The 13,720-nt window shown below is 39.2% G+C and overlaps 1 protein-coding gene across 2 annotated transcripts in view; it reads right to left on the bottom strand.

Annotated features, from left to right (window-relative positions):
• Positions 1-960: 960 nt before the first annotated feature.
• The window catches only part of Htr2a (5-hydroxytryptamine receptor 2A), a 71,534-nt gene continuing 58,774 nt past the window's right edge, over positions 961-13,720 (bottom strand). Inside the window, exon 4 of one of the 2 annotated variants that reach the window (XM_023717289.1) lies at positions 961-4,586. In XM_023717289.1, the coding sequence (XP_023573057.1) occupies positions 3,784-4,586 (803 nt within the window). In that variant the 3' untranslated portion in view covers positions 961-3,783. The remainder of the gene's footprint in view (positions 4,587-13,720) is intronic. The other variant, XM_004633082.2, reaches the window with a different exon arrangement.

Below are 13,720 nucleotides of genomic sequence, written 5' to 3' on the forward strand. Positions count from 1 at the left end.
CACTCTGTAGCCCAGGACTGCCTCAAACTCATGAGGAGCCTCCTGCGTCAGCCTCCTGAGTTTTGGGACTACAGGTATGCACCACCATGCCTGGCTTAGAGTTTTGCAGGGCTCTTAAGTAACACTCCAAACTCATAGCCAGTGGGAGATGCACTGTAAGATGCAAGTGACTAGGTCTTGTTTCTGAAGCTTCCTTTCTTTTGTACCAGGTAAAACTGCGAAAATAGTTTATACACTGGGATCAAATGACCGAGGCTGGAGTTTGCCACTTTCTTCAGCAACTGTATGATGGATAAGAATTGTATATTTCTGCTTTGAATCTCTGTTCTTTCATCTGTGACAAAAGGGAACAACCTTACCTGGTAGGATTGGTGTAAAAAGTCCATTAGATTCATGTGAACAAAGTGACCAGCTTAATGCCTGGCACATGGCAAACAAACATCACATGGACTTCTAGCCACCTGAAAAAAATCTACTGTCCATATTTCATGTACTTTACCTTTACTGAAAGATGTAGGGCAGCCTTGCAGTTTATTTAGCAGTGCTGTATCTCCTTAGTTCACTTTAATTCCTGTGAGGTAGCGTGTATGCATGTACACATACACATGTGTGTATGGTAATGCACCTGAAAACACGCACATCTTAGGGTGCACAAGAGATTTTCTGTGGTACTGTGAAGTGTGGAAGCAGAGAGATTAAGCAAACTCAGAGCATCTATCTTCTGTACAAATCAAACTGAATCATGATCGTAAAACTAACACAGCTAGGTGAGTCTTAGCTCTGTGACATGGCTGAGATCCCAAAGCATAGGTGTTTTATTCTCAGAGCATCAGAACATTACTTTGTGTCCCCAGCCTGATGACCTGGAGGATTTAGGGCAATTACCTTCTGTAGACACAGCTATGAACTCACACAAAATTGCATTTGCTTTTGAGTGTACTTTATTTACAATTAGTTGTTCATTCCTGAAATATTTTAGAATCATCTTGATTAAAATCAGTACATAAAATAATCTTCACTGAATTTGTTACATATGGCACAGAAGAATTTGACACTATATAAATATTTCATTGATGCACAATTGGGAAAAGCACCCTTTGCTAGAAGCAGTACAATAATTTAGTTCAACTTGACTGTGGTAACACTTTAAGAAATGACCACGAGGTGGCGATGTCGCCAAGTAGCCAAGAGATTACCTATACTTTAAATTGAGTTTTCTCTAACTACTGCATTTAATTTCTTTCTTAAGTGTAGATAAATCTCTTGATTAACTTAAAGTTGGTTAGGAGTGAGTCCTTTGTCGTGGACTCTTCCACTGGGGTGAGGAGTTTACTTAAAAAGCCATAATAGTCAAGAAGTTCCAGACTAAACAAAAGCACCCCCCCCCCATCAGTGAGTCTACATCTGGGTTATTGTTTTTGTCATCTTTATAGAATTGTATTAAAGTCTTTCCACAAAATTAGGGAAACTTCCAGTTTATTTAAATGATAAAATTTGTTTACATTTTAACCTCCTTCGACACTAATGGAAGGTCATAGGAATGTTGGAACGTGAATTCACATTTAAATCAATGTTATGCAAACATGCACACGTATGTAAATACTGTTTTCACTGACTTGTTCTTCTTCCATATAAATATATAAATATTGAATAAAGTGCACGGGAACATGTCTGTACATATATACAGCTACATGCTTACCTATATACATTTAAGTAGATACTTATGGAGCAAAAAATCCCACAGTCACACTTGAAGTATTATTTAACCAGAAGACATTTGCCAGGAAATATTTATTTTCACTCTGATCAAGATTGAGTATATGGGCATAGAATCTGTAATCTTTCCTCGAATATATAATGGAATGTGTAAATTTATAAACTAAGGCAAAATAAGCTACAGCAGAATATTTATATTTTCATCATTCGGACTGGTATTATCATTAAAGAATAGTTCATTTGAAATGCAGCCCTGCTGCTCTTGGCATATTATAGATTCTAGCAGTGAAATAGTGAATTGTCTTTCAAATTAGATCTGTAAAGACGTTATTAGGCTAGCCTCAATACATTTCCAAGTTGCATAATGATGATTTCTAGTTTAATTTTCAACTCTGCATGTTATCCAAAGATTTAAGATAAAGACTACTTCATATCCAATAGACATGCATCAGCATTGTAATAAAATACCTAACGTCAGTTCCAGTAAAACTGTGCAGTTTTAAGTATGACAATGTCAAGGTGGAATTAACTGCTTTTCATCTTTTCTCTCTTTAGCAACCATTTCTACAAAATATCACATTTAACTTCTTTTTTTCTTAGAGAATCCAGTGTCAGCAATACTAAACTGAGTGCACTTTTAGAGGGATGAAACAAAAATTTTGTTCCAAACTTTGATGGTTATAACAGATCCAGACCGAGGGGCAGATTAATGACAATATGTGACCTCGAGTGATCTTTGCCCTCTTTCCTGCTTGGTTGGCATTCACTGGGAACCAATCAGGAAACTTAGCTGAGGAAACTACCTTCAGAGCTCAGACAAACCCATTTCTGAACAAGGTAACAAGGGAATAAATTGAATTGACTTTCAAAATAAGTCTGTTTATATACTTTTGAGAAAGCCCATTTCATTTTGTCATTTTCTCTAAAGGCAAGGATCTTACTTTAATTGTTTTCATATCCCTAGTACGTAGAAAATTGCCCCACTCCTAAGTATGTACTCAACTGATGATTATGCAGCCAAGCTAAATCATTTTAATAAATAATATAAATGTACTATTGATTTGAAGGCATCAAATGAATGTCACTTGGAAAGTCACCTACTTTGTACAGAGATGTCCTAAGGCTTTATACTTGGAAACAGCCCGAACCTGAGTTTATTTTTCAGCCTTGACACAGTTACATTAACATACTGTTTAGAGTTCAAAGGAGCTCATGCACAATACAGTAACTTTACAGGAAGTTACCAAATACCTCTGTGGTACTGTTTAAAAGAAGCAATTTCTAGACATGTATTTGGCAATGTTAAATTATCCTGTTGATAGTTTACATTTAAAAACAAATATTAAACAATACCACATTGGAAATTCAGAGTAAAGCACAAGTAGAAGAGAAAGCAGCAATTGTTCAATAATATTTAAAATCTTTTCCACTCCTGATAATTAACTTGAAATGCAGCCACTACCAGCAATCTTGTAAATATTTAAGAGTGATATTTATGAAAAAGCAGGAATGAGAAGTGCTGACAAATATTTCACCTGATAGTCTTAGCAATACAAATTTCATAGTACTGTCTTTAAGTGCCTTTCTTTCCTTTCATAATATATGTCATGACAAATTTGAAAGAGCAAATCTGTCTTTATTTAAGAGGCCATTATATTAAACAAAATTTTCATTATTTACAGTTATTTTTATTTACAGCACTAGGAAAGCAACACAATCTGATGCTGTCAACAGAAATAGTAAGATTTCCATTTGATAACAGAAGTTAGATTAGATTTATTTAGGGCCTCATTATAATTGCACAAAAAGCTAATTATTTCAAAGACGTCATTGAGAATGTTAAAAGTATCATCTAAAATGTGGTCTAGACATTTTAGAATACATTTTTGAAATGCGTGTTCTGTGGCATTTAACCCTGCTTTTTACAGATGGAATATATTGAACCATATAGACATTAGTTTCAGTTCCATTAGAACAGTTTAATTCTTTTCTAATCTTATTTTTTCTCCCCCAGGTAGATGACATCTAGTTCCCTGTGCCTCCACAGTTGCCATGGCAACCAGCTCATCAAACACAGCTAACCTTTTCGTGCATGGTGTGGCTACCATCTGTACAAGTGTCTTCTGGATGTTGTTTTCCTAGAGATACCATAGAGCAGTCATTATCTGTGGCAGTGGCAGCTTTCTTAGAATTATTTTTCTGTCCCGCTTGGAGTTGACTAGACTTGTAAGCCAAAGCCGGTATAGTGTTCACCAAGATTAACTGCAAAGGCTTTTTGTTTTCCTTGTACTGACACTGAATATACCGTGAAAAAGCTGACCTGTAGGTTTTATTGAACAGTGTATAGACGAGGGGATTGACTGCTGAGGAGAGGTACCCGATCCAGACGAACACGTTGAGCAGGGCTCCCAGGACGGCTTCGTTGCAGGACTCCTTGCAGATGACAGCCATGATGTTCGTGATGAAGAACGGGCACCACATCACCACGAACAGAAAGAAGACAATGCCCAGCACCTTGCAAGCCTTCTGCTCGTTGCTGATGGACTGCATAGTCCTCCTGCCGGCATAGGACCCGAGCTCCCTGTGGATTGACCTTTGGAAGAGCTTTTCTGAAGACAGGGAACTCTGAGGCAGGAAGCTGAAAGAAGATAATTTGGCCCGTGTGCTAGGATCACTAACACACAGAGTAGCTTCTTTCTGAAGCGACTTGATAGTTAGAAAGTAGGTGATCACCATGATGGTGAGGGGAATGAAAAATGATACAAAGGAACCGATCAGGACGAAGTTGTCGTCTGCGAGTAGGCAACTCCCCTCTTTGAAGACCTTGGAATCATCCTGCAGCCCAAAGACTGGGATGGGCATGGATATACCTGAAGAGGGAAGAAGATGAAAGAGCATTATTAAAAGAATTGAGCCCACAAGTTCAAGGGCATTGCCACACAATTGTGACCATTTCAAGGGTTTTGTGTCAAGTTTGTTTAAAAGCATAATATACACTTTCAAAGGGAATTTATATTCCCCTTGATTTATCTGTTTTGTGTGTTTGTACTAGGTTGCTCCTTGTGTGTTGTGTCACCCTAAATAATTGTTTACTCATAAAGGATTATGGTAAATGTAGCTTTCTTTCTTCATGTCATATTTTTCTGATTATAACATTTTAGTTATTAATTGAAGAAAACACATAAGCCAAGAAACACTAAATAAAACACCATCATGGAGAAATAACTGCCGTTAACTATTTGATGCTGTTTATTTTAAATACACACACATACCATCTGCACATGTTATAAAATAGAACTCAAATTTCACTTCATATACAGTTCTGCAAACTTTTTCTTCTAACACTACATTTTAAGCATAGCTTATTTATAAATAATAAGTAAAATTATAAATATAGTATATTTTTTTCTAGTATCTTTAGAATATACAAAAAATTAACAACAAGGTAAAACAAGATGTATTCTTTTTAAAAAATCTTTTATTTATTTATTTGGTACAGAGTCTTGCTATGTAGCTTGGACTCATAGCAATCCTCCTGTCTCAGCCTCCTCAGTGCTGGGATTAACAGGCATGCAACACCACACCTGGTTTCGGTGGCCTGCACAGTGCACCTGGGGTTCTGGGACCAGCATGGCATGTGGTACCAGGGACTGAACCCGGGTCCTTGTGCTTGCTAGGCAGGCACTTAGGCCACTAAGCTATCTTCCAAGCAGAAGAAGATGTATTCTTAGTGGCCTGGGTCAACCACAATTTACATTTCGTTTTCCATTTCCATATGAAATGCATATATGAGGTGTGATAAATAGTATAGTGAATGAGAAAATTTTTTAATGTATTACAGTAAAAGACATATTGCCATTAATCGCACTCATGGATACCACCCTCCCCTGTGAATACACGTATCCCTACTTGCCATTTTCTGAAGCAGTTCTAGTAGACCTCTTTGGTGAGTGTCTTCAGTTCTGCTGCCCTCGCTACCTCCACACCCTGAATCAATTCAAAACCCTTTACATTTTCATGATTTTGAATTTAAGGAAGACTCATAAGTCACAAGGTGTGCCCCATCTACTGTATAAGGCAGCTAAGGCTACATCATGGCATTTCACGATCCTGCTTTTCCAGTGATGCCAGCAGCATTCCCTGTATTTCTGATCACCACTCCTAAAGACACAAAAGCAAACTTCCAGAATTCAGAAAACGGCAAGAATGTTGAGATAAAGGGCCTGCGAGATAGCTCAGTGGACTGAGCACCTGCTTTGGCACTAAAGGTTGGAAGCCTGGTCCTGCACATCATACCAGCCCTGCCCTGGGGGCATGCTGAGATGGCCACCAAGTCTGTGTGTGGTGGCGCACACCTATAATCCCAGCTCTGGGGAGGTTGAAAACAGGAGGATCACCATGAGTGCGAGCTGTGTGGTGAGACCCTGTACTAAACACATAAATGAAAAAAAAAGTTGAGATAGTATGTAGGATGTGAGGGGAAGTATTCTGAGGGGGCTTAATGACAATGTGTCTTTTGCTGTAACAAAATTAAAAAAATTAAACATTCACCTATATTTTGACTTATGCCATACTCTATGTGTGCTTTTTGATCTTCCTGTTCTATTTAACATTAAATTACAAAGTTATATATATTTTAAAGTATTCCTCAGATACAGGATTTTCTACTATTAATTTAGAATAATTCTAACCAATTGGATACTTTTTTTTTTGTTTTTTATTTTTATTTTTTATTCTTTTTTTCGCGGGTGGGGGAGCGAGGCTCCGGGAGAAACTTAGCTACTAGTGTGGCAGGGTCATGAAAAAGAGGCGGTGGGGGGAATTGGATACTTTTAAAAGGAGGTTTTGCTATGGAAATATTTTAACATACGCTAACCCCAAAAGCACAACACAAAAGCGCATCACATTGAGCCTCTCATCTGGCTTCCACAACTACCCACTTGAGATCAATTTTGCTTTACCCATACTACCCCCTGCTGCCACTCCTGTCATATTTTGAAGCAAATCTCAGATATCTTTCAATCTGTAAATACTTCATTATATAGATCTAAAAACAGTACCAATTTAAAAATACCTCATATCACAATGCCATTCTCATTTCTAAATAGAAATTTAATAGTTCATCAATACCATTAAATATAGACATATCATTCAAATGTTACATAAAAGTTGCTATAGGTTTTTTAATAGTAGAATTTTTTTTTTTTCAGTACCAGGGATTGAACTCAGGACCCCGTGCTTGCTAGGCAAGCACTTATACTACTGAGCCATCTCCCCAACCCCAGCAGTAGTATATTCTTGAGGAATGATTACTAGAAAAAAGCAGTTACAGATTTTTTTCTTTTATTGACCAATATAAGAGGGTCAGAATGTACCTGTACATGGGAGCCTGAACAAATAGTTGCTCTGCCACTGGAATTTGGGGAATCTGTAAAGCTTCTCTGGCAGAGGGCTCAGGAGGAGGAAGGATAGAAATGGGTAAAGATGACCCTTTGCCTGTGATAATGCTAATTTCTCTCCATGAAGATTGAACCTTATTTATTTATTTATGTATTTATTTTCTGTATTTTAGGGAAGGGTCTACAGGGTGTTCAGGGTCTCACTACTAGATCAGGCTCATAGTGATCCACCTGTTTACAGCCTCCCAAGAGCTGGGATTACAGGTGTGCACCACCACGCACACCTGTAATCCAGGTGTGCCCAGTCTCATTTGCCATCTCAGCACGCCCTGGAGGCGGGGCCAACAGGGCAGGCCCAGGGATCAAACCCCTGGTCCCTGTGCCTGCTTGCAAATGCTTTAATCCAGTGAGCTATTTGGCCAGTCCTGATTGAGCCTTATTTAAGAGAGATTTAACTACTGTTTTGTGCCTTCTGCCCCTTTTGAAGCTCAGGAGATGCTAAAGAGGTTGGGTCTTGCTGTGCAAGTTGCATTTCCCATGGGTTGTCTCTGCTTTTGGTACTGGCTTGGGACTGTTCAGGTAGTGGAGGTAACCAAGGTGATCGTGAGATGTCTTTTTCTTTCTACCATAAAGATCACAGTTATGGGAAAGAAGAGAAAATGGTCATCAGTTGTACAACTTAGGGGACTGGGGAGATGGCTCAGTAGAATAAGTGCTTGCCTGGCAAGCGCAAGGGCCTGAGTTCAATCCCCAGTTCCGAAAAAAAAAAATTGTACAACTTAGTTCTAGGTTACTTCTTCTGCAAAAGCATAACAGCTGTGTGGATGGATGGGGCAGAATATAAAATGTACATTAAAGCCTTCCCAAGGGAAAGTAAAGTAGAGACAGCTTAAATACTTAAGTTCCTTTGAGAAGAAGGATGAGAAAGAGCTTTCCTTCTCACTCTGGCCTATAGTTTCAGATCCCCGGAGCAGTATGACAGAAAGTGTCTTGGTAGAGGCTGAGTTGTGGTCTCATGAGAGCTAACAGCACCAACTTCTTCTAGAGTTTTGGGCCACTCTTTGATGCTTGCCATCCATCAGAAAGAGGTTCATCTGAGGATATATATTTTAACTTCTGCAGTCAGAACCACAGATGCTGACCGTCTAACCTGACATCACCTTACCCTGACTATCCTAGCAGGAGGGAACCTTAGATTTGGCTATTATAATGTTTAACAGGAATCCTTCATAATAGCATTTGCCATTATCTTCAGTGTTAGATGACAGTATTTGTTGCTTTTCTATCTATGGCCATGCCAAGTTCTTTGAAGGTAAAGACAGTGCTACCCATTGTTAGGAACATTCTTCAGGACAAGTTATGGGTCCAAGAAGAACATCCTCTGAGACCCTGTATAATCACTACTTCTGCATAACCTTCATAAATACCTTGATCATAAAAGATAAAGCATGACTTCAAAGAAGAGTCATTTTTTCTTCCAGCATTTGAACATGAAAAATATTTCTGGTATTCATCCATGGTCTCATTAGATAATGCATTCTCACTGATTTTAATGAATGTATTTAATATCTATTTAAGATGGCTTTAGATTTGAGTTTTGGACATGACTCTGAGCTCCTGGACTGAACACTTCACCCTTGTGGTGCTCATATCTTCATTGTAGTTAGTCACCAGCGCTGATAGAGCTCCTGAAGGTGGAGGCATGGGAAAAAATGGATCAAATATAGTGTCCAGAGCACTGCCTACGCCAAAGGTAATGTTCTACCAATGTTAGGCAAACATGGAGTAACTTTGTCTGGAGAGTTAATCAGATAAAATAGTCACTACTGTATTATTTTAACCTATTTTGTTTAGTTTTCCCATACCAGATGCTATATAATAGATTTTTCATAAGCCAAAAGAAACTAAAAAAGAGTTCTGGATGTTGGCTATACAGAAATGATGTAATTTTTGGCCTCTGCCAGGGTAAGATAGGGTCTCAACTAATTTTAATTTGGTACAGCTAGAACTATTGATTCCTTTTCTAATGTGATGAATTGCAGTCATTACTATTAGTCATGATACACAAAAACAGAATATCAACTGTCAAAAAGGTATTTTTTTTGTTAAAGTCATAGGTATTTATTTTCCTGATTAGTGTAAAGGAAGTTACTACCTTGAAAACCTTTTGCTTTATTTGCTTGCAACCTGGTAGTTTCTAATAAGAGGTAATTTTCACTTGAACAGAGTATGCAATTACCTGGGATGTCAAACTGTTCAACTGTTTAGAATTCAGAATTGTGTCCTACTTAGGAATGCACAAACACACACACACACACACACACACACACACACACACACACACACACGTAGCTCGATTAGAATTTCCACAGTCAGGAATATCATTTCCTCACTGGTGCAGAGATTCCCTCCTTTCAGGTGTCTGGAATAAACAGCCATCTAAAAAGAGAATGTGGGGCTGGCCAAATAGCTCAGTGGATTAAAGCGCCCTCTTAGGCAGACACAGCCCTCAGGGTTCGATCCTGGCCTCCTGTGCTGACCCCGGCCTCAGGGTGCAGCAAGATGATGATGGAGACTGCATGGTGGTACATGCCTGCAAACTCAGCTCTTTGGGAGGCTGCACATAGGCAGATCACTATGAGTCCAATCTATGTAGTGAGACCCTGTAGACCTAAATAAATAAATAAATAAATAAATAAATAAATAAAATGTGGTGAGAGGTAGTAGGGCTGTTCTGTGTCTGGGAAAAAGGCTTTTAGAAAGGGGAGAACCAAGCCAGTAGATATTTAAATGCCACATTATTCGTTGGACATAACAAAAATATCCTCATGCTCTGGTACCATATCACACTCTTTTTCAATGGCTCACTCATAGTAAGTGGTCAGCAAGGATTTGTGAAAACACTAGCCAGAAAGTTAAAGCATAACTTCTAAGGAGGGGAAGAAATTTCTTCAAAGTACTAGAAAATTTAGATAGGCTTTGTGGGTATAATAAATAGTTCAAAATCTTGCTCATACCAAGAGAGGAAGACGTTGGATAATATCCAAGACTGTGGTCACAGCCAACTCCAAGACATTAATTTTCTGACTGCTCTGTTTGATAATAACTGCTTTTAGAGAACTGACATCTCCTTTCTCCTGAAATTTTTGCACAGGAAGCATTTTCCTTTATGAACAAACAGCAAGTAGCTTGAACTGTGTGACTGTGCATTTTGTTTAATATATTTTTTATGAGGAGTGGAGAACAGCAATCAGCTCACTATCAGAATTGGATCCTCCATGCACATTTTGATTTCCTTTTATTAAAACGCAGACAATGAAATGGAAAGAAAACACTGACACCAAAGAAGCCAAAGGCTTTGATTGGTGCCTTTCTTTTAGATGAGTCTTCCTTACACTCTGTACATACAGTTTACACCTCTATTTAAAGTCTCACCACAGGATGGATAAAGAACCTCAGTTGAACCCAGGGCTATGGAAGATGGGCTTTAGCTTCAATCCTAGACTTTTACACTTTAATATTTTAGGACTAATGTTACTTTTAGGACAAGGTATTTTCCTCAGGGGACTCAGAAGGGGGCCTTCCTAGGCAGCAAGGCTTCCACAGGGAATGGAACACAGGGACTCCTAGGGGTCTCTGGTGGAGAAGGTGGTGAAAGGAACAGAAGTAAGTGTTTCAGGGATTTGCAGAAAACATCTTATTTCAACTCTTTGATTTCAATCCTCCTGAAACTTGCTACCCCTTCTTTGCATTTTGACACCTACTAATTTTTCCAAGTTATGAGAAGGAATTTACTGACAAGCACCCCTGATGAAAGCTGCAGGGTAATCCTCATACAGCACAGGAAGCAATTGGATAGAGCAGCTGGGATGGATGGGGCGCACTATCCTGGCCGCCACGCAGGGCTCACCACTAGCTGAATTCCTTCTAGTCTCGGAGCTGCAGACCAGGCCAATGTGTAGAAAAATGAGGGCTTGATAAATATGCCAGTCACCTAAAAGTTGGACATTTTTCCTCAGGTAATTGTGTATAGCTCTAAATAATAAATTGCAGAATCTCATATAAATTGAGGCAAAATCAAGTCTTTTGTTTTATTCTTTCTTAGTTTTTGTAGTTGAGTTTTAAAAATTTTCAGATCTTTCTATGGTTCTTATAAAAGTCTATGGCTGTATCGTATCTAAAGTTCTTAACATAGATTTCTGAGTCTATGACAGTCCTTAAATGAGTAAGGTTACACGCATATATCATATGTTCTTTGAACTTCAGTTTGTTCCTTTAGAAACAGATGTAGTTTCAAAATAAAGTTCTTACAATCAACACTTGGTTTCTTTCATGTATATAGGTATTTGGGGTTGCACATTACAATTGCCTGGGCACCTCTGAACCTTTGAAAAATTCCATTGCCTGGACTTCATAGCTAGAGTTTCTGATAGTATCTACTTCACAAATATGAATGCTCAGCCCATACAAAGACATCATAATAAAAATATTTTAGTGGTTCCTGAAGTCAAAGGGCTATGCCCTGCTGAAGCCTAATTGCCTCCATCAGGGATTCCTGGTAAGCTGCCCACTGCCTCTCACTCCTTGCCCTTTTTCTATGTTGTAAGCCAGCCGGTGGGATTTTCAATGTGATGATCTCGCGAGAAAGGTGGAGAGACAGAAAAGCCTTGACAGGGAGAGACTGATTGTCGGAGGTCACTGCAACATCTGGAGGCCCTTTCATGTCTCTCTTGTCTTAGGGCAGACTTACTTCCATTCATCATTTTTTTCATCCAAACATATGTCACAAAGCCCAAAGAGAATTTGAATCATATAAGTGAATTATGAGATCCTTGTTTCGATACTGGAATCACAAGTCATAAAGTAAGTTTGGGTGATGGGCATATTAATTAGCTTGACTTAATCATCCTGCAAAGTATACGTAGTTCCAGGCCTCACACTGTACTCCACAAATGATTTAACAATCAAAAATAACATTAACAAAAATAAAATTCTTCAACTTACTACTTACTGCCCCTTTCTTTTTTAAATAAATGTATGATATGTCATTTACTATCCACCAGTGCTTTTTTCCTTGACTGCATATTTAGTAACATGCTCATGAGCAAAGAATTATTTATTTGTTTTGATTTTTGAAATTTATTTATTTATTTATTTATTTATTTATTTATTTATTTATTTGGTACCGGGTCTCATTATGCAACTCAGACTCATAAGTGATCTTCCTGCCTCAACCTCTCCAGTGCTGGGATTACAGGTGTGTGCCCCCACATCCAGGTTCGGTGGTTGACAGGTCATACCCAGGGTTCAGGGACAGGCATGGCATCCAGTACTGGGGATGGAATCTGGGCCCTCACACTTGCCAGGCAGGTGCTTAGACCTCTGAGCTATCTCCCCAGCCCTGAGCAAAGAATCATTTCGAAATACTTCATCTTTGAATTTTTTTAAGAACACTATCTTAAGAGTATCTTTTCTCCCATTTGTTTTAGGCAGCAGATTTTGGAATATTCTTTTCTGAAAGCGTGGGGAATGTGTTTTTCATGTTTTATGTCTCATCTTGGAGACTCTGGCCTAAAGGTGTGTATAAAAAATAGCCACGGAACCTGGGCTGCAGGAGTTACCTGTCCAATCCTGGCCCACGAGTAGTCCTGTCTTCTTTCTGCAGCTTCTCTTGCACATGGCTTCTAAAATATCACATTTATCATATTTCATTACAGAGAGCTGATGGTGTCCCTAGTGCTTTAGCGAATACCAATAGCTCAGTCTGCCGTAGAAGGACTTTGTCATTTGTTCTTTGTATCATTATTCAAATTAATCAATTGTTGACATAATCATGTGGCACTCTTTTTCTGTTTCTTTTTTATATTATGACTGAAAATATTTAGAAGAATTTTACACATGGCTTGAGTTTTTCAGTTAGTCCCATAGTGGGATCTGAGGTGCTCCTAAGAGTGCCCTGTCTCCCATGGTGTCCTCCAGGGCTTGGCTGGTGTGTGGCCACATCCACCTGTCAGGGTGAGTGGTCCTTCTGTTTGTACCTATACTGACTTGGATCACCGAGAATGCACCCAAAGTCAAGTAGCAGTGGCAGAGAGATGCACAGCAGGTAAATATCCTTCGAAAGGAAGGCTACCACAGGAGGGAATCCAGAGAGCACACCACAGGGAAGCAGGTCTGAGAGGGAATTGGCAGCTGACGCGCTTTACAGGTCACGGGGAGCTCCAGGATTTCTACATGGTGGAGCTTGGGAGTGTCACCTGGATGTGCATCAGAAAGGCAGACAACCTGCCTGGTGGCTCCATTTGCAGGAAAGCACATTATTTACTTCAACTGTATGATTGTGCGGGCTGGTACAGAGGGCTATAGATGGCAATTACATCCTTAAAACATACCCCAGGTTGGCCAGATAGCTCAGCAAACTAAAGTGCCTGCTTCACCTCTCTCTCTCTCTCTCTCTCTCTCTCTCTCTCTCTCTCTCTCTCTCTCTAATAAAAAAAAAGTTTAAAAAAAAAGGGGCTGGAGAGATGGCTCAGTGGTCTAAGGCACCTACTTAGAACAAGCTTGGCAAAGCATTGGGGACCGCGGTTCAATCCCCCAGCACCACA

This window comes from Octodon degus, unplaced genomic scaffold, assembly GCF_000260255.1.
Source record: "Octodon degus isolate 3935 unplaced genomic scaffold, OctDeg1.0 scaffold00051, whole genome shotgun sequence".
Taxonomy (NCBI): Eukaryota; Metazoa; Chordata; class Mammalia; order Rodentia; family Octodontidae; genus Octodon; species Octodon degus.